The sequence below is a fragment of the Polyodon spathula genome, chromosome 44 (genome assembly GCF_017654505.1).
Source record: "Polyodon spathula isolate WHYD16114869_AA chromosome 44, ASM1765450v1, whole genome shotgun sequence".
Lineage (NCBI taxonomy): Eukaryota > Metazoa > Chordata > Actinopteri > Acipenseriformes > Polyodontidae > Polyodon > Polyodon spathula.
In genome coordinates, this window is record NC_054577.1 from 73006 (window position 1) to 93520 (window position 20515).

General features: G+C 45.8%; 1 protein-coding gene across 3 annotated transcripts in view; it reads right to left on the reverse strand.

Moving 5' to 3' along the window:
* Nucleotides 1-524: 524 nt before the first annotated feature.
* Nucleotides 525-20515, reverse strand: part of LOC121305563 (fibrous sheath CABYR-binding protein-like) — a 133453-nt gene continuing 113462 nt past the window's right edge. For 2 of the 3 annotated variants that reach the window (XM_041237226.1, XM_041237224.1), the window contains 2 exons: nucleotides 4570-4890; nucleotides 525-1652 (listed from right to left, as the gene is read on the reverse strand). In XM_041237226.1, the coding sequence (XP_041093160.1) occupies nucleotides 844-1652; nucleotides 4570-4890 (1130 nt within the window). In that variant the 3' untranslated portion in view covers nucleotides 525-843. The remainder of the gene's footprint in view (nucleotides 1653-4569; nucleotides 4891-20515) is intronic. The other variant, XM_041237225.1, reaches the window with a different exon arrangement.

Here is a 20515-nt window from a genome sequence, read left to right on the forward strand (position 1 = left end):
AGCCCATTCCATTCCTAAAAGCTCTCTGGTGCCCCCTGCTGGAAGCAGTATTGCTTTTACACTTCAAGCTGCCCTCATGATAACTGCGGTACACTGTGCTGTGTCCTGAGGTAGCGCAGATTCACCATGGTATCGGGGAAGTTTCCACAGAAGCCACTGCAAGAGGCTGAGCAATGCATGAGAAAAGCAAGAGAGACGTGCATTCATAATAACAATCTGTTTAATACATTACTAATGTGACAGAACACAATGCCAATGCTCAACAACATGAGGAATACAAGACTCAAGACTCGCTCATATTTGTGGTCTGTGAGCTTTTGATCTGAACAGATTGTGATCAGGGGTGACCAGCATCGTAACCAGAGCTGATTCTCCTGAGGTCACACTGAGGTTTGAAGCTCTACCTGCAGTATGCATATGACTGCTTGGTATTTACTATCCAACCTCCAAATCTGTGTTACACGGCAAACCAACAGAGAAAATGATGTAGTCTTTTGTACTTTAGAAGAATTTTTACATGAGCATCACCACTGATGATTAAAAAAAAAACAAGCGTGGACTCGCCCCCGGTGTCCTCATAGCTAGTTAAGGCCATGGGGGTGACCCTGTTTGTCAAGCAGGTTCATTCGTTTTCAGTAAATATTTCTGTAGTTAGTCAAATGCACTCCTGTTGTTCAAGTGTCTGCAATTCTGAGAATGTTCTCGAGTCCTGTAAGAGCCAGCAACTGACTTAACTTCTTCACACATTAAATGCAGGGAGAGGATTACACACCTGTGTGAATTTTATGGTGTCTTTCAAGGTCTCCAGACTGGCTGAATATCTTCACAGTGATGAGGTTTAGCTCATGTGTGAATGGCTTTGTGGTTTTTAAGGCTTCCTATGTGACTGAATCTCTTCCCACACTCAGTACAGTGATAAGGTTTCTCTCCTGTGTGAATGCGCTGGTGGATTTTAAGGTTTCCAAACAGACTAAATCTCTTCCCACAAACAGCACAGTGATAAGGTTTCTCTCCTGTGTGAATTTTATGGTGTCTTTTAAGGTCTCCAGACTGGCTGAATCGCTTCCCACAAACAGCACAGTGATGAGGTTTCTCTCCTGTGTGAACAGTCTTGTGTTTTTTAAGGTTCCTTGTGTGACTGAATGTTTTCCCACACTCAGTGCAGTGAATGCGCTGGTGTGAATGAAGATTCCCTAACTGTGTGAAACTCTTATCACTGGACTGTATGTGGGAAGGTTTCTCTCCTATGTGAATGTGTTGGTGTCTTTTAAGCAGTGATATATGATTGAAACTCTTCCCACAATCAGCCCAGGAAAATGTAGTCCCTCCTGTGGGATTTCCCTTGTGAGTTTCAGGAATGTCTAATTGACAGGAACTCTTCCCACCATTAATATAATGAGGCAAGGTCTTCAAGTTGCCCTGGGTTTCAGAACTGTTAAAACATGCAGAATGTGGCGTCTCTGTACTCTCCACAGTAAGAGGGGGTCTGTCTTGTAAAGAAGGGATTTTAACTGAGTGAGTTCTCAATGTCTTCACATACTCTTCTTGGGGTGTCGTTTCTCTGCGCTTCTTGCACTGTGGTTTCCCACTAGAAGAGTTTTTGCAGTGGGGTGATGGAGTGCAGTCGGGTTCTCCTTCATCTAGTTTAGAAGCTAAAGAAAGAAAGAAAGAAAGAAAGAAAGAGAGACAAAGGTTATTGTGCAGCATTCTTCCACAAGCACTGTTCTGCAGGGCTTCATGTCATAACCATGACAATTACAGCACGGTTCTCCCCAGGTCTTTTCAGCTGGGCAGACCGCCCAGCAAAGTGGCTGTTGCCGCCCCGCTGAAAAAACCCGATTTGCCCGTCTTGCAGATGCTACTGTGCCTTTATCAATAAGGATTGATTGTGCTTCCAGCAGACTAGATCACTGGCACATTGCTGGGTGAAAAAAAAACAATCTTGGAACCACATGACAGCTGTGTTACGTCTTGACACAACATTTAACCAATCAGAGAATTGAAGGGGTGGGTTTTCTGTGTTAAGCAATTCGAGATGGTAAAACATTAGACTGCCTAATGCTACATTTGTGCTGACTACTTTATTAAAAAGATTTTTTATTAAAAAGATTTTTTGGTATTCACAAAAGATTTGTTGTGCTGTTGTACTGTAAGGTGATATACATATGCACAAAAGCAAAATAAAAACTGTATTCCTTTTGTTGCGATATCGTAAAAATATGCACTGAGGTGCTTGCGAGTAATATTGGGGGTTCATGTATAGAGGCTGTACGCCTTTAAGAAGAAAGGCGTGAAGGGATACCAGCGGAACACTCGTCAGCTATATATACATTATAAATGCTTAAGTGCAGCGGTGCTGGATTATTACACTTCGGTTTCATGCAACAGTTATGATGGTGACCAAACGTGTGGGACTACTGCTGTGTAAACAAATGGTTAAAATGAAAAACTGCATTAAAAAAACAGAGAAAAACTAAAATAGACGCGCGTTAACAAGGGAAAAGTGAAAAACCAAAATAAGACCTGCATTAACAAGGGAAAAGTTTACAGGGTTTTTTTGTTTTTTGTGTGAACTCCAATAAACCTACGTTATCTTTCCCCTGTCAATATATGACATGAAGAAACACCACCGCTTCGTCCCTGTGTTGGGTCTGTGTGTTGAACACAAGCCAATGAGCAGTTCAGTGATTGGCTGCATGAGATGAGGCGGATTCGTTTACCAGCTAGTGTCCCTCAAGTGTCAGTCAAAGCAAGAATGATGACAGCATGTCAGTGACGTGGAAAATGAAAATCCACCTGCTTTTCTACCGTTTAAACTGGAATATTGAAAAATCCTGACTCTGTACAACCAAGTTATTAACAAACTGCATGGTGATAGTATTGCTATTAATGGAATATTTTCATTTGTTTTTGATTAGTATTTGCTGTGCTTCTAAAAACAGAAATCCCATTTGCAATCCCACGCAATGCACCTTGCCTTTTTATTCTGCCTGTATTGAAGACACACGATATGTAGAACTATCTAGGGCTGGAGGGGGAAATGTTTCTTCTGGGGACGCTAAGCAACCCGACTGGATGTGACATCACCCAGTGATGGACATGTGATCCCTGCGGCTCTGTAAAGTTGTGGGAGCAGCACAACTGCAAACAGGCTGCCAGGAATAGGGAAAGGCACAGATCTAACACAGGGTGTCCAGAGCTGGTCCTTCCACTCCTGCTCTTTGTTCCAACCCTGTTCTAAGTTGTTTAAGTGAACCAATTAAACCTAAATCCAGGCACAGGAGCAGCACTTTATAGAAGTGAACGTGTTCAATGAGGAGTGGAATGGATTGCAGGAGCGTGATTGGACACCGCTGATCTAACAGCATTCTAAAGAGGCGGGGCAGTGGCTGCACATCTAGCAGCTGCCTCAGGAGAGAGCACAGTTATGTCCTTGTTGACAGAGTGGTTGGGCAGCTCCCCTTGGGTAAAATATGAATGTGAAGCACACTGCTGGTGTTCAGTAGCAGCTCTGCAAGATGAACAGGCAGCTCAATGAAAGTACTGATTAGAGGAAAAACCTCAGAATGGAGTGTGGTAACCAGCGGTGTACCACAGGGGATCAGTATTAGGTCCTCTGCTATTCCTAATCTACATTAATGATTTAGATTCTGGTATAGTAAGCAAACTTGTTAAATTTGCAGACGACACAAAAGTAGGAGGAGTGGCAAACACTGTTGCAGCAGCAAAGGTCATTCAAAATGATCTAGACAAGATTCAGAACTGGGCAGATACATGGCAAATGACATTTAATAGAGAAAAGTGTAAGGTACTGCACGCAGGAAATAATAATGTACATTATAAATATCATATGGGAGATATTGAAATTGGAGAAGGAATCTATGAAAAAGACCTAGGAGTTTTTGTTGACTCAGAAATGTCTTCATCTAGGCAATGTGGGGAAGCTATAAAAAAGGCTAACAAGATACTCGGATACATTGTGAAAAGTGTTGAATTTAAATCAAGGGAAGTAATGTTAAAACTGTACAATGCACTTGTAAGACCTCATCTTGAATATTGTGTGCAGTTCTGGTCACCTCGCTATAAAAAAGATATTGCTGCTCTAGAAAGAGTGCAAAGAAGAGCGACCAGAATTATTCCGGGCTTAAAAGGCATGTCATATGCAGACAGGCTAAAAGAATTGAATCTGTTCAGTCTTGAACAAAGAAGACTACGGGCGACCTAATTCAAGCATTCAAAATTCTAAAAGGTATTGACAGTGTCGACCCACGGGACTTTTTCAGCCTGAAAAAAGAAACAAGGACCAGGGGTCACAAATGGAGTTTAGAAAAAGGGGCATTCAGAACAGAAAATAGGAGACACTTTTTTACACAGAGAATTGTGAGGGTCTGGAATCAACTCCCCAGTAATGTTGTTGAAGCTGACACCCTGGGATCCTTCAAGAAGCTGCTTGATGAGATTTTGGGATCAATAAGCTACTAACAACCAAACGAGCAAGATGGGCCGAATGGCCTCCTCTCGTTTGTAAACTTTCTTATGTTCTTATGTTCTTATGTTTAGTAGGATTACCTCTAAATCCCAGTTCACATTCAGATGGAGAATCATCACACAGGCTGGATCCTAGCTTGCTGTTCTCCTGAAGTGCACAGGCAATATATTCAGTAGACAGTTCCTCTGCGATGGAGACACATTCCTGCTCTATGATCTCCTCTTTGATAGGAACACATTCCTGTTGAGGGACCTCTTCATCTTTAACAAACGGCAGCTCTGTAACCTGCATTAGACTTGCACAGCACTCCTGCTCAAAGGACTCCTCTTGTGTGGAAACTGCTTCTATCTTTGGCTCCTCCTGTGCTTCTGATTCAGGGATAGCGTGGCTCTCTCTGGGATCTGTGGGGAAACAAAACTGTATAAAATTCCAGCTCTTTCTTACTAGCTCGGCTCCTCTGCAAAGCCAGCCCCATGTCAGAATGCTACTGAGAGATGTCTTTGGGTCTAAGAGGAGGTATTTCTCTTATTTATTTATACTTAATAAAGAACATCTAGCCCTCATACCCTACCCACAATGCCATGGTTCATACTTTTGCAATGATCAAATATTTATTTCAACTCCTATCAACATTCTGTGTTAGCTGCTTTGATCAGGGATTGTATTAAATTAACCCCTCCAGGCTGCTGTGCTCAATAATGTGCAGCTTGCATTTCAAGTGTCTGTTCCTCAGTTATTTCGTATAGCGGTGAGCTGGTATAATAGTTTGGTGGTCTGTGTTCATTCTGGTATTGATCCCATTCCTGTTATTCTACAATCATAGGATAACACTGTGTTTGTGTTCCTATGAACAAAGTGAAGGAAAAGGCATTTTCATATGAACATCTTTATATTCTACATCCTGTACCAAACAAATAAATCCAATCACATCCCTTGTAGTATTACAATACATTTGTAATCCTGTGCAAACTCATCTCTGCTCTTAAATAATACCCCCCCCCCCCGCCAAAAAAAATAAACACGAAAACACGGGGTGCTGCTGTGTGTTCATATTAGGACACCAATCATTATTCTAACCCTCTGCAATATGGGCTGTGACTGTCTCAGTGGGACTCTATACAAGACATCGCTTTACCATGAGGATACCATTTCAGCCTCTCTAATTACAGACTGGTTAAGACTTACCAGTATAGTGCTTTCTTAGTTTCTAGAATAGCTATTTAAATATGAATTAGACTAGGCTAGATGCACTACGTTCTTACAGTCTATAAAACAACACAACGCCTCAATTAGACTCCTTATAACCAATATTAGGACAGAGCTGTGCTATTAACCGCGCTTATAATCATCAGACACTTTAAAACGTGTCTTAAGAGAAATTCCAACCAAGATCTTTCCAGTAGAAGCTGGTTTGAGGTGTTGGATTGACCGAGCAATACCGCACAATAAAATCAATCTTACCCTGAAATATGAAAGGCTGTTTGATGTCTGTATCTGCAGCGTTTATACTCCCTCGCACGGCTCTCAGCTCGCTCTCTGATATTTCCAGTCTCAGCTTCAGCCTTTCATTCTCTCTCTTCATTGCAGTCATTTCCTCTCGGATCTCAGTGAATTTGCTGCTGACAGCTTCAGTGATTTCCCGCAGGACGGAGTCCACAGCCGCTTTCACTGCGCGCTCGACGGGAGAGGCGAGCTGCTCTTGAAAGAGCGACATGGAGACCCTGACCTCCATCTGCACTGGTTTTACTGGGAGATTCTTTTCATTCAGAAACACCGCTTCGGTTTGTATTTAGTAGATATATTTGTTTTTATCGTAGCCTTCCCATTCATATATATGCATCACAAACAGACTTTGCAAGCAGCAGCGCCCGTCTTTCAGGACCCCGCGCAGCTCTGCTCGAATTGAAACGCGTTTGTTTCTCAGTAAATAATCCCATGAAAAGCGACACTTGTCTGCAGAGACTGACGCGCTCCACTCTGTGTGTGAAATTCAACAGAGAAATGCGATGCTTTCCTTTTCCAGGGACTCCGTGCAGGTAATAAACAAACAGAAACTCCTGGCGGTTGTGAAGCTGGATGGCAGTATGTAGCTGGATTGCAGGATGCAGCAGTATGAAGCTGGATTGCAGGATGCAGCAGGATGGCAGTATGAAGCTGGATTGCAGGATGCAGCAGGATGGCAGTATGAAGCTGGATTGCAGGATGCAGCAGGATGGCAGTATGAAGCTGGATTGCAGGATGCAGCAGGATGGCAGTATGAAGCTGGATGGCAGTATGAAGCTGGATTGCAGGATGGCAGTATGAATCTGGATGGCAGTATGAAGCTGGGTGGCAGTATGAAGCTGGATGGCAGGGTTCTCCATGTTGGCTCTTTGCGCGCTGTGCTCTATGCAATGCTGACACCGCGCCGATCCGAAATGGCGCCAGTTTCCACGGGCTCTGCTTTCTAATGCGCATGCTCAACTCCAAAGCCACCGGGTGCGTTCCTGTCGCGCAGGCTTTTCAGAGTCTGCGCATGTCCTGCGTCACACTGGTCTGAGGCTGCGCAGAGCAGAGCCGCCTTCAAAACAATGCAAGAGCGCCACCCGTGCAAGAGGGGCGCAGAGAAGCACACGAAGGATTAGTGATCCTGGAGGCGCCACCTAGAATGGGGGTGTGAATAACACAGAAAAAGAGCTGGCATGAATTACAACTACTGCATTGTGAATGAGAAATACCGCTGCACTGATGCTTTTGAGATTCATTTTCAAACGAGAATAGTAAAACTATGGACGATATTCCATGCCAAAATGAAAAATAAATAAATACAGGAATGAATAAATAAATGCCTGTGTATTTATTTATTTCAACATTTCTGTATTTATTTCTATATGCATTTATTTGTTCATGTATTTATTCATTTGTTTTTATTTCTATATGTATTTATTTATTCATGTATTTATTCATTTATGTATTTATTTCTATATGTTTTTATTCATTCATGTATTAATTCATTTCTGTATTTATTTCTGTATGTATTTATTCATGTATTTATTCATTTATGTATTTATTTCAACATTTATTTATTTATCCCTGTATGTATTTATGTATTTATAATTTTGGCATGGAATATCCTCTATATAAAACTGATGTTCATAACATCATTGCTTAATCAGATTCATAATAAAAGATGGTCTTGGGGTGACTGAAAAAGTCATTGTATAATTTATTTATCAGTCTAGTTATGATGGAGCTGTAGCGGAACAGTAAAAACACTGTTCAAGCAGTCAAGCCAGTCTGCATGTTTGCTCAGTCGACTGTGCTGGGAAACCTTCTCAAACTGAACGCAGTTGGAACTCAAGGAAAGACATGTACATGGATTAGGGAGTGGTTAACATGTAGAAAACAGAAAGTATTGATTAGAGGAAAAACCTCAGAATGGAGTGTGGTAACCAGCGGTGTACCACAGGGATCAGTATTAGGTCCTCTGCTATTCCTAATCTACATTAATGATTTAGATTCTGGTATAGTAAGCAAACTTGTTAAATTTGCAGACGACACAAAAGTAGGAGCAGTGGCAAACACTGTTGTAGCAGCAAAGGTCATTCAAAATGATCTAGACAAGATTCAGAACTGGGCAGACACATGGCAAATGACATTTAATAGAGAAAAGTGTAAGGTACTGCACGCAGGAAATAAAAATGTACATTACAAATATCATATGGGAGATACTGAAATTGGAGAAGGAATCTATGAAAAAGACCTAGGAGTTTTTGTTGACTCAGAAATGTCTTCATCTAGACAATGTGGGAAAGCTATAAAAAAGGCTAACAAGATGCTCGGATACATTGTGAAAAGTGTTGAATTTAAATCAAGGGAAGTAATGTTAAAACTGTACAATGCACTAGTAAGACCTCATCTTGAATATTGTGTGCAGTTCTGGTCACCTCGCTATAAAAAAGATATTGCTGCTCTAGAAAGAGTGCAAAGAAGAGCGACCAGAATTATTCCGGGCTTAAAAGGCATGTCATATGCAGACAGGCTAAAAGAATTGAATCTGTTCAGTCTTGAACAAAGAAGACTACGTGGCGACCTAATTCAAGCATTCAAAATTCTAAAAGGTATTGACAGTGTCGACCCAAGGGACTTTTTCAGCCTGAAAAAAGAAACAAGGACCAGGGGTCACAAATGGAGTTTAGAAAAAGGGGCATTCAGAACAGAAAATAGGAGACACTTTTTTACACAGAGAATTGTGAGGGTCTGGAATCAACTCCCCAGTAATGTTGTTGAAGCTGACACCCTGGGATCCTTCAAGAAGCTGCTTGATGAGATTCTGGGATCAATAAGCTACTAACAACCAAACGAGCAAGATGGGCCGAATGGCCTCCTCTCGTTTGTAAACTTTCTTATGTTCTTATGTTCTTATGTTCTTATGTTCAAAGCTGCCCGAGTGCCGCCGGCGCAGCCCGGTGACGTCAGGTGCAGACCGGTCTGCTATGCAGGTGGTGAGAAAGCATCGTGAACGCAGCCAATATTTCCCACCGTACACATTTCGCCACCCCAACTCGGGTTCCGCGCAGGATTTAATATTTCAATAGCGGAAAGCTCAGATTGAAGCAGAAACGAAAATCAAAGGGGTTTTGTTTTGCTTTTCCGGAGTCTGAAATGAAACTGAATCAATCGCTGAAACGCTGCAATTTATTTTAGTGTTTCGCATGAGCTGAAAGTTGTTGTTTTTTGGTTAAAAATTGTATTGCAAATGTAAATGTGTGAATACGTATAGTTCAAATGAATAGCAGTGATTAATACTGTATTCATTATTATTATTATTATTATTATTATTATTATTATTATTATTAGTATTAGTATTATTATTATTAGTTTCAATGCGGTCTGTTCGGAGGCAGTATAGTGAGTTATTATTCAGTGTTCAATGCGGTCTGTTTGGAGGCAGTATAGTGAGCAGCTCATCAGTGTTCAATGCGGTCTGTTCGGAGGCAGTATAGTGAGCAGCTCATCAGTGTTCAATGCGGTCTGTTCGGAGGCAGTATAGTGAGCGGCTCATCAGTGTTCAATGCGGTCTGTTCGGAGGCAGTATAGTGAGCAGCTCATCAGTGTTCAATGCGGTCTGTTCGGAGGCAGTATAGTGAGCTGCTCATCAGTGTTCAATGCGGTCTGTTCGGAGGCAGTATAGTGAGCTGCTCATCAGTGTTCAATGCGGTCTGTTCGGAGGCAGTATAGTGAGCGGCTCATCAGTGTTCAATGCGGTCTGTTCGGAGGCAGTATAGTGAGCTGCTCATCAGTGTTCAATGCGGTCTGTTCGGAGGCAGTATAGTGAGCTGCTCATCAGTGTTCAATGCGGTCTGTTCGGAGGCAGTATAGTGAGCTGCTCATCAGTGTTCAATGCGGTCTGTTCGGAGGCAGTATAGTGAGCTGCTCATCAGTGTTCAATGCGGTCTGTTCGGAGGCAGTATAGTGAGCAGCTCATCAGTGTTCAATGCGGTCTGTTCGGAGGCAGTATAGTGAGCTGCTCATCAGTGTTCAATGCGGTCTGTTCGGAGGCAGTATAGTGAGCTGCTCATCAGTGTTCAATGCGGTCTGTTCGGAGGCAGTATAGTGAGCTGCTCATCAGTGTTCAATGCGGTCTGTTCGGAGGCAGTATAGTGAGCTGCTCATCAGTGTTCAATGCGGTCTGTTCGGAGGCAGTATAGTGAGCTGCTCATCAGTGTTCAATGCGGTCTGTTCGGAGGCAGTATAGTGAGCTGCTCATCAGTGTTCAATGCGGTCTGTTCGGAGGCAGTATAGTGAGCTGCTCATCAGTGTTCAATGCGGTCTGTTCGGAGGCAGTATAGTGAGCAGCTCATCAGTGTTCAATGCGGTCTGTTCGGAGGCAGTATAGTGAGCTGCTCATCAGTGTTCAATGCGGTCTGTTCGGAGGCAGTATAGTGAGCTGCTCATCAGTGTTCAATGCGGTCTGTTCGGAGGCAGTATAGTGAGCAGCTCATCAGTGTTCAATGCGGTCTGTTCGGAGGCAGTATAGTGAGCTGCTCATCAGTGTTCAATGCGGTCTGTTCGGAGGCAGTATAGTGAGCTGCTCATCAGTGTTCAATGCGGTCTGTTCGGAGGCAGTATAGTGAGCAGCTCATCAGTGTTCAATGCGGTCTGTTCGGAGGCAGTATAGTGAGCTGCTCATCAGTGTTCAATGCGGTCTGTTCGGTCTGTTCGGGCAGTATAGTGAGCTGCTCATCAGTGTTCAATGCGGTCTGTTCGGAGGCAGTATAGTGAGCAGCTCATCAGTGTTCAATGCGGTCTGTTCGGAGGCAGTATAGTGAGCAGCTCATCAGTGTTCAATGCGGTCTGTTCGGAGGCAGTATAGTGAGCTGCTCATCAGTGTTCAATGCGGTCTGTTCGGAGGCAGTATAGTGAGCTGCTCATCAGTGTTCAATGCGGTCTGTTCGGAGGCAGTATAGTGAGCAGCTCATCAGTGTTCAATGCGGTCTGTTCGGAGGCAGTATAGTGAGCAGCTCATCAGTGTTCAATGCGGTCTGTTCGGAGGCAGTATAGTGAGCTGCTCATCAGTGTTCAATGCGGTCTGTTCGGAGGCAGTATAGTGAGCAGCTCATCAGTGTTCAATGCGGTCTGTTCGGAGGCAGTATAGTGAGCTGCTCATCAGTGTTCAATGCGGTCTGTTCGGAGGCAGTATAGTGAGCTGCTCATCAGTGTTCAATGCGGTCTGTTCGGAGGCAGTATAGTGAGCTGCTCATCAGTGTTCAATGCGGTCTGTTCGGAGGCAGTATAGTGAGCTGCTCATCAGTGTTCAATGCGGTCTGTTCGGAGGCAGTATAGTGAGCTGCTCATCAGTGTTCAATGCGGTCTGTTCGGAGGCAGTATAGTGAGCAGCTCATCAGTGTTCAATGCGGTCTGTTCGGAGGCAGTATAGTGAGCTGCTCATCAGTGTTCAATGCGGTCTGTTCGGAGGCAGTATAGTGAGCAGCTCATCAGTGTTCAATGCGGTCTGTTCGGAGGCAGTATAGTGAGCTGCTCATCAGTGTTCAATGCGGTCTGTTCGGAGGCAGTATAGTGAGCTGCTCATCAGTGTTCAATGCGGTCTGTTCGGAGGCAGTATAGTGAGCAGCTCATCAGTGTTCAATGCGGTCTGTTCGGAGGCAGTATAGTGAGCTGCTCATCAGTGTTCAATGCGGTCTGTTCGGAGGCAGTATAGTGAGCAGCTCATCAGTGTTCAATGCGGTCTGTTCGGAGGCAGTATAGTGAGCAGCTCATCAGTGTTCAATGCGGTCTGTTCGGAGGCAGTATAGTGAGCAGCTCATCAGTGTTCAATGCGGTCTGTTCGGAGGCAGTATAGTGAGCAGCTCATCAGTGTTCAATGCGGTCTGTTCGGAGGCAGTATAGTGAGCTGCTCATCAGTGTTCAATGCGGTCTGTTCGGAGGCAGTATAGTGAGCAGCTCATCAGTGTTCAATGCGGTCTGTTCGGAGGCAGTATAGTGAGCTGCTCATCAGTGTTCAATGCGGTCTGTTCGGAGGCAGTATAGTGAGCTGCTCATCAGTGTTCAATGCGGTCTGTTCGGAGGCAGTATAGTGAGCTGCTCATCAGTGTTCAATGCGGTCTGTTCGGAGGCAGTATAGTGAGCTGCTCATCAGTGTTCAATGCGGTCTGTTCGGAGGCAGTATAGTGAGCTGCTCATCAGTGTTCAATGCGGTCTGTTCGGAGGCAGTATAGTGAGCTGCTCATCAGTGTTCAATGCGGTCTGTTCGGAGGCAGTATAGTGAGCTGCTCATCAGTGTTCAATGCGGTCTGTTCGGAGGCAGTATAGTGAGCTGCTCATCAGTGTTCAATGCGGTCTGTTCGGAGGCAGTATAGTGAGCTGCTCATCAGTGTTCAATGCGGTCTGTTCGGAGGCAGTATAGTGAGCTGCTCATCAGTGTTCAATGCGGTCTGTTCGGAGGCAGTATAGTGAGCTGCTCATCAGTGTTCAATGCGGTCTGTTCGGAGGCAGTATAGTGAGCAGCTCATCAGTGTTCAATGCGGTCTGTTCGGAGGCAGTATAGTGAGCAGCTCATCAGTGTTCAATGCGGTCTGTTCGGAGGCAGTATAGTGAGCTGCTCATCAGTGTTCAATGCGGTCTGTTCGGAGGCAGTATAGTGAGCTGCTCATCAGTGTTCAATGCGGTCTGTTCGGAGGCAGTATAGTGAGCTGCTCATCAGTGTTCAATGCGGTCTGTTCGGAGGCAGTATAGTGAGCTGCTCATCAGTGTTCAATGCGGTCTGTTCGGAGGCAGTATAGTGAGCAGCTCATCAGTGTTCAATGCGGTCTGTTCGGAGGCAGTATAGTGAGCTGCTCATCAGTGTTCAATGCGGTCTGTTCGGAGGCAGTATAGTGAGCAGCTCATCAGTGTTCAATGCGGTCTGTTCGGAGGCAGTATAGTGAGCAGCTCATCAGTGTTCAATGCGGTCTGTTCGGAGGCAGTATAGTGAGCAGCTCATCAGTGTTCAATGCGGTCTGTTCGGAGGCAGTATAGTGAGCAGCTCATCAGTGTTCAATGCGGTCTGTTCGGAGGCAGTATAGTGAGCAGCTCATCAGTGTTCAATGCGGTCTGTTCGGAGGCAGTATAGTGAGCTGCTCATCAGTGTTCAATGCGGTCTGTTCGGAGGCAGTATAGTGAGCTGCTCATCAGTGTTCAATGCGGTCTGTTCGGAGGCAGTATAGTGAGCAGCTCATCAGTGTTCAATGCGGTCTGTTCGGAGGCAGTATAGTGAGCAGCTCATCAGTGTTCAATGCGGTCTGTTCGGAGGCAGTATAGTGAGCTGCTCATCAGTGTTCAATGCGGTCTGTTCGGAGGCAGTATAGTGAGCTGCTCATCAGTGTTCAATGCGGTCTGTTCGGAGGCAGTATAGTGAGCTGCTCATCAGTGTTCAATGCGGTCTGTTCGGAGGCAGTATAGTGAGCAGCTCATCAGTGTTCAATGCGGTCTGTTCGGAGGCAGTATAGTGAGCTGCTCATCAGTGTTCAATGCGGTCTGTTCGGAGGCAGTATAGTGAGCAGCTCATCAGTGTTCAATGCGGTCTGTTCGGAGGCAGTATAGTGAGCAGCTCATCAGTGTTCAATGCGGTCTGTTCGGAGGCAGTATAGTGAGCTGCTCATCAGTGTTCAATGCGGTCTGTTCGGAGGCAGTATAGTGAGCTGCTCATCAGTGTTCAATGCGGTCTGTTCGGAGGCAGTATAGTGAGCTGCTCATCAGTGTTCAATGCGGTCTGTTCGGAGGCAGTATAGTGAGCAGCTCATCAGTGTTCAATGCGGTCTGTTCGGAGGCAGTATAGTGAGCTGCTCATCAGTGTTCAATGCGGTCTGTTCGGAGGCAGTATAGTGAGCTGCTCATCAGTGTTCAATGCGGTCTGTTCGGAGGCAGTATAGTGAGCTGCTCATCAGTGTTCAATGCGGTCTGTTCGGAGGCAGTATAGTGAGCTGCTCATCAGTGTTCAATGCGGTCTGTTCGGAGGCAGTATAGTGAGCTGCTCATCAGTGTTCAATGCGGTCTGTTCGGAGGCAGTATAGTGAGCGGCTCATCAGTGTTCAATGCGGTCTGTTCGGAGGCAGTATAGTGAGCAGCTCATCAGTGTTCAATGCGGTCTGTTCGGAGGCAGTATAGTGAGCTGCTCATCAGTGTTCAATGCGGTCTGTTCGGAGGCAGTATAGTGAGCAGCTCATCAGTGTTCAATGCGGTCTGTTCGGAGGCAGTATAGTGAGCTGCTCATCAGTGTTCAATGCGGTCTGTTCGGAGGCAGTATAGTGAGCTGCTCATCAGTGTTCAATGCTGTTCATATAGTGAGCATCAGTGTTCAATGCGGTCTGTTCGGAGGCAGTATAGTGAGCTGCTCATCAGTGTTCAATGCGGTCTGTTCGGAGGCAGTATAGTGAGCTGCTCATCAGTGTTCAATGCGGTCTGTTCGGAGGCAGTATAGTGAGCTGCTCATCAGTGTTCAATGCGGTCTGTTCGGAGGCAGTATAGTGAGCTGCTCATCAGTGTTCAATGCGGTCTGTTCGGAGGCAGTATAGTGAGCAGCTCATCAGTGTTCAATGCGGTCTGTTCGGAGGCAGTATAGTGAGCTGCTCATCAGTGTTCAATGCGGTCTGTTCGGAGGCAGTATAGTGAGCTGCTCATCAGTGTTCAATGCGGTCTGTTCGGAGGCAGTATAGTGAGCTGCTCATCAGTGTTCAATGCGGTCTGTTCGGAGGCAGTATAGTGAGCTGCTCATCAGTGTTCAATGCGGTCTGTTCGGAGGCAGTATAGTGAGCTGCTCATCAGTGTTCAATGCGGTCTGTTCGGAGGCAGTATAGTGAGCTGCTCATCAGTGTTCAATGCGGTCTGTTCGGAGGCAGTATAGTGAGCTGCTCATCAGTGTTCAATGCGGTCTGTTCGGAGGCAGTATAGTGAGCTGCTCATCAGTGTTCAATGCGGTCTGTTCGGAGGCAGTATAGTGAGCAGCTCATCAGTGTTCAATGCGGTCTGTTCGGAGGCAGTATAGTGAGCTGCTCATCAGTGTTCAATGCGGTCTGTTCGGAGGCAGTATAGTGAGCTGCTCATCAGTGTTCAATGCGGTCTGTTCGGAGGCAGTATAGTGAGCTGCTCATCAGTGTTCAATGCGGTCTGTTCGGAGGCAGTATAGTGAGCTGCTCATCAGTGTTCAATGCGGTCTGTTCGGAGGCAGTATAGTGAGCTCATCAGCTCATCAGTGTTCAATGCGGTCTGTTCGGAGGCAGTATAGTGAGCTGCTCATCAGTGTTCAATGCGGTCTGTTCGGAGGCAGTATAGTGAGCAGCTCATCAGTGTTCAATGCGGTCTGTTCGGAGGCAGTATAGTGAGCTGCTCATCAGTGTTCAATGCGGTCTGTTCGGAGGCAGTATAGTGAGCATCAGTGTTCAATGCGGTCTGTTCGGAGGCAGTATAGTGAGCTGCTCATCAGTGTTCAATGCGGTCTGTTCGGAGGCAGTATAGTGAGCTGCTCATCAGTGTTCAATGCGGTCTGTTCGGAGGCAGTATAGTGAGCTGCTCATCAGTGTTCAATGCGGTCTGTTCGGAGGCAGTATAGTGAGCTGCTCATCAGTGTTCAATGCGGTCTGTTCGGAGGCAGTATAGTGAGCAGCTCATCAGTGTTCAATGCGGTCTGTTCGGAGGCAGTATAGTGAGCTGCTCATCAGTGTTCAATGCGGTCTGTTCGGAGGCAGTATAGTGAGCTGCTCATCAGTGTTCAATGCGGTCTGTTCGGAGGCAGTATAGTGAGCTGCTCATCAGTGTTCAATGCGGTCTGTTCGGAGGCAGTATAGTGAGCTGCTCATCAGTGTTCAATGCGGTCTGTTCGGAGGCAGTATAGTGAGCGGCTCATCAGTGTTCAATGCGGTCTGTTCGGAGGCAGTATAGTGAGCAGCTCATCAGTGTTCAATGCGGTCTGTTCGGAGGCAGTATAGTGAGCTGCTCATCAGTGTTCAATGCGGTCTGTTCGGAGGCAGTATAGTGAGCTGCTCATCAGTGTTCAATGCGGTCTGTTCGGAGGCAGTATAGTGAGCTGCTCATCAGTGTTCAATGCGGTCTGTTCGGAGGCAGTATAGTGAGCTGCTCATCAGTGTTCAATGCGGTCTGTTCGGAGGCAGTATAGTGAGCTGCTCATCAGTGTTCAATGCGGTCTGTTCGGAGGCAGTATAGTGAGCTGCTCATCAGTGTTCAATGCGGTCTGTTCGGAGGCAGTATAGTGAGCTGCTCATCAGTGTTCAATGCGGTCTGTTCGGAGGCAGTATAGTGAGCTGCTCATCAGTGTTCAATGCGGTCTGTTCGGAGGCAGTATAGTGAGCTGCTCATCAGTGTTCAATGCGGTCTGTTCGGAGGCAGTATAGTGAGCTGCTCATCAGTGTTCAATGCGGTCTGTTCGGAGGCAGTATAGTGAGCTGCTCATCAGTGTTCAATGCGGTCTGTTCGGAGGCAGTATAGTGAGCTGCTCATCAGTGTTCAATGCGGTCTGTTCGGAGGCAGTATAGTGAGCTGCTCATCAGTGTTCAATGCGGTCTGTTCGGAGGCAGTATAGTGAGCGGCTCATCAGTGTTCAATGCGGTCTGTTCGGAGGCAGTATAGTGAGCTGCTCATCAGTGTTCAATGCGGTCTGTTCGGAGGCAGTATAGTGAGCTGCTCATCAGTGTTCAATGCGGTCTGTTCGGAGGCAGTATAGTGAGCTGCTCATCAGTGTTCAATGCGGTCTGTTCGGAGGCAGTATAGTGAGCTGCTCATCAGTGTTCAATGCGGTCTGTTCGGAGGCAGTATAGTGAGCTGCTCATCAGTGTTCAATGCGGTCTGTTCGGAGGCAGTATAGTGAGCTGCTCATCAGTGTTCAATGCGGTCTGTTCGGAGGCAGTATAGTGAGCTGCTCATCAGTGTTCAATGCGGTCTGTTCGGAGGCAGTATAGTGAGCGGCTCATCAGTGTTCAATGCGGTCTGTTCGGAGGCAGTATAGTGAGCTGCTCATCAGTGTTCAATGCGGTCTGTTCGGAGGCAGTATAGTGAGCTGCTCATCAGTGTTCAATGCGGTCTGTTCGGAGGCAGTATAGTGAGCTGCTCATCAGTGTTCAATGCGGTCTGTTCGGAGGCAGTATAGTGAGCTGCTCATCAGTGTTCAATGCGGTCTGTTCGGAGGCAGTATAGTGAGCTGCTCATCAGTGTTCAATGCGGTCTGTTCGGAGGCAGTATAGTGAGCAGCTCATCAGTGTTCAATGCGGTCTGTTCGGAGGCAGTATAGTGAGCATCATCAGTGTTCAATGCGGTCTGTTCGGAGGCAGTATAGTGAGCTGCTCATCAGTGTTCAATGCGGTCTGTTCGGAGGCAGTATAGTGAGCTGCTCATCAGTGTTCAATGCGGTCTGTTCGGAGGCAGTATAGTGAGCTGCTCATCAGTGTTCAATGCGGTCTGTTCGGAGGCAGTATAGTGAGCTGCTCATCAGTGTTCAATGCGGTCTGTTCGGAGGCAGTATAGTGAGCTGCTCATCAGTGTTCAATGCGGTCTGTTCGGAGGCAGTATAGTGAGCAGCTCATCAGTGTTCAATGCGGTCTGTTCGGAGGCAGTATAGTGAGCAGCTCATCAGTGTTCAATGCGGTCTGTTCGGAGGCAGTATAGTGAGCAGCTCATCAGTGTTCAATGCGGTCTGTTCGGAGGCAGTATAGTGAGCTGCTCATCAGTGTTCAATGCGGTCTGTTCGGAGGCAGTATAGTGAGCTGCTCATCAGTGTTCAATGCGGTCTGTTCGGAGGCAGTATAGTGAGCTGCTCATCAGTGTTCAATGCGGTCTGTTCGGAGGCAGTATAGTGAGCTGCTCATCAGTGTTCAATGCGGTCTGTTCGGAGGCAGTATAGTGAGCTGCTCATCAGTGTTCAATGCGGTCTGTTCGGAGGCAGTATAGTGAGCTGCTCATCAGTGTTCAATGCGGTCTGTTCGGAGGCAGTATAGTGAGCTGCTCATCAGTGTTCAATGCGGTCTGTTCGGAGGCAGTATAGTGAGCTGCTCATCAGTGTTCAATGCAGTCTGTTCGGAGGCAGTATAGTGAGCTGCTCATCAGTGTTCAATGCGGTCTGTTCGGAGGCAGTATAGTGAGCGGCTCATCAGTGTTCAATGCGGTCTGTTCGGAGGCAGTATAGTGAGCTGCTCATCAGTGTTCAATGCGGTCTGTTTAGAGGCAGTATAGTGAGCTGCTCATCAGTGTTCAATGCGGTCTGTTCGGAGGCAGTATAGTGAGCTGCTCATCAGTGTTCAATGCGGTCTGTTCGGAGGCAGTATAGTGTTCAATGCCGTCTGTTCGGAGGCAGTATAGTCAGCAGCCGATCAGTATCACTGCTTTGCTGCCACAGTAATTCAGCAGTAATATTAATCTTAGCAAAGCTGTGCTTTTATTGTACTAGATGTTTACAGTACTTTATTTGCATGTCGTTTCTTACACACACCTCTGACTCGCTACTTTAATTCCTACTGCTGCGATACAAAATGATCAATCCGTCAATCCGTTTAGACAGTGTTAAGCTTGATATTACTTTATTTTATAATTTTGTCAATAAAACGTAATTTTTCAACACAAAAACTTTGTCTGTGCTGTTAATGGTATATTTTGCCCGACTGTGTTATACATGCAATTGTGTTAAAACATTGTACTTGTTTCCGATCGCATTGCTTATTTGACACGGAATAAAAGCAGCCAGTCTAGTAGATAAGTGCAGTAGAAACAGCGTTCTCGCGATTCATTAACTTTCCCTTTGCGGCGAATCGTAGCTCCTGCAGAGCGGACACTTCCCTCACTTAAACAAACAAGCTCCCACGCGCGTGTGCGTGTCCACGGCATTTGGTGTTTCTGGCTCTGCACAGCATCTGTGGTTAAGTTACAGTGGTCTGATTTCATATTCACCAATCAAAACTACAGAAGCAATATGTTGAATGTTCTCATTGTAGTATACTAGGAGGACATCCTTGAACCTCTGTATAATTTTTAGCCCGTTTTTATCATCACATCTAGCAGAAGTGGGGCTTGAACCCACGCGGACATACGTCCAGTGGATCGTACAGTGGCTTGCGAAAGTATTGACCCCCCTTGGCATTTTTCCTATTTTGTTGCCTTACAACCTGGATTTTTTGGGGGTTGGTATCATTTGATTTACACAACATGCCTACCACTTTGAAGATGCAAAATATTTTTTATTGTGAAACAATTAAGAAATAAGACAAAAAAACAGAAAACTTAAGCGTGCATAAGTATTCACCCCCCCCCCCACCCCCCCAAAGTCAATACTTTGTAGAGCCACCTTTTGCAGCAATTACAGCTGCAAGTCTCTTGGGTTATGTATCTATAAGCTTGGCACATCTAGCCACTGGGATTTTTGCCCATTCTTCAAAGCAAAACTGCTCCAGCTCCTCCAAGTTGGATGGGTTCTGCTGGTGTACAGCAATCTTTAAGTCATACCACAGATTCTCAATTGGATTGAGGTCTGGGCTTTGACTAGTCCATTCCAAGACATTTAAATGTTTCCCCTTAAACCACTCGAGTGTTGCTTTAGCAGTATGCTTAGGGTCATTGTCCTGCTGGAAGGTGAACCTCCGTCCCAGTCTCAAATCTCTGGAAGACTGAAACAGGTTTCCCTCAAGAATTTCCCTGTATTTAGCGCCATCCATCATTCCTTCAATTCTGGCCAGTTTCCCAGTCCCTGCCGATGAAAAACATCCCCACAGCATGATGCTGCCACCACCATGCTTCACTGTGGGGATGGTGTTCTCAGGGTGATGAGAGGTGTTGGGTTTGTGCCAGACATAGCGTTTTCCTTGATGGCCAAAAAGCTCAATTTTAGTTCATCTGACCAGAGTACCTTCTTCCATATGTTTGGGGAGTCTCCCACATGCCTTTTGGCAAACACCAAACTTGTTTGCTTATTTTTTTCTTTAAGCAATGGCTTTTTTTCTGGCCACTCTTATGAAAGCCCAGCTCTGTGGAGTGCACGGCTTAAAGTGGTCCTATGGACAGATACTCCAATCCTCGCTGTGGAGCTTTACAGCTCCTTCAGGGTTATCTTTAGTCTCTTATTTGCCTCTCTGATTAATGCCCTCCTTGCCTGGTTCGTGAGTTTTGCTGGGCGGCCCTCTCTTGCCAGGTTTGTTGTGGTGCCATATTCTTTCCATTTTTTAATAATGGCTTTAATGGTGCTCCGTGGGATGTTCAAAGTTTCGGATATTTTTTTATAACCCAACCCTGATCAGTATTTCTCCACAACTTTGTCCCTGACCTATTTGGAGAGCTCCTTGGTCTTCATGGTGCCGCTTGCTTGGTGGTGCCCCTTGCTTAGTGGTGTTGCAGACTCTGGGGCCTTTCAGAACAGCTGTATATATACTGAGATCATGTGACAGATCACGTGACACTTAGATTGCACACAGGTGGACTTTATTTAACTAATTATGTGACTTCTGAAGGTAATTGGTTGCACCAGATCTTATTTAGAGGCTTAATAGCAAAGGGGGT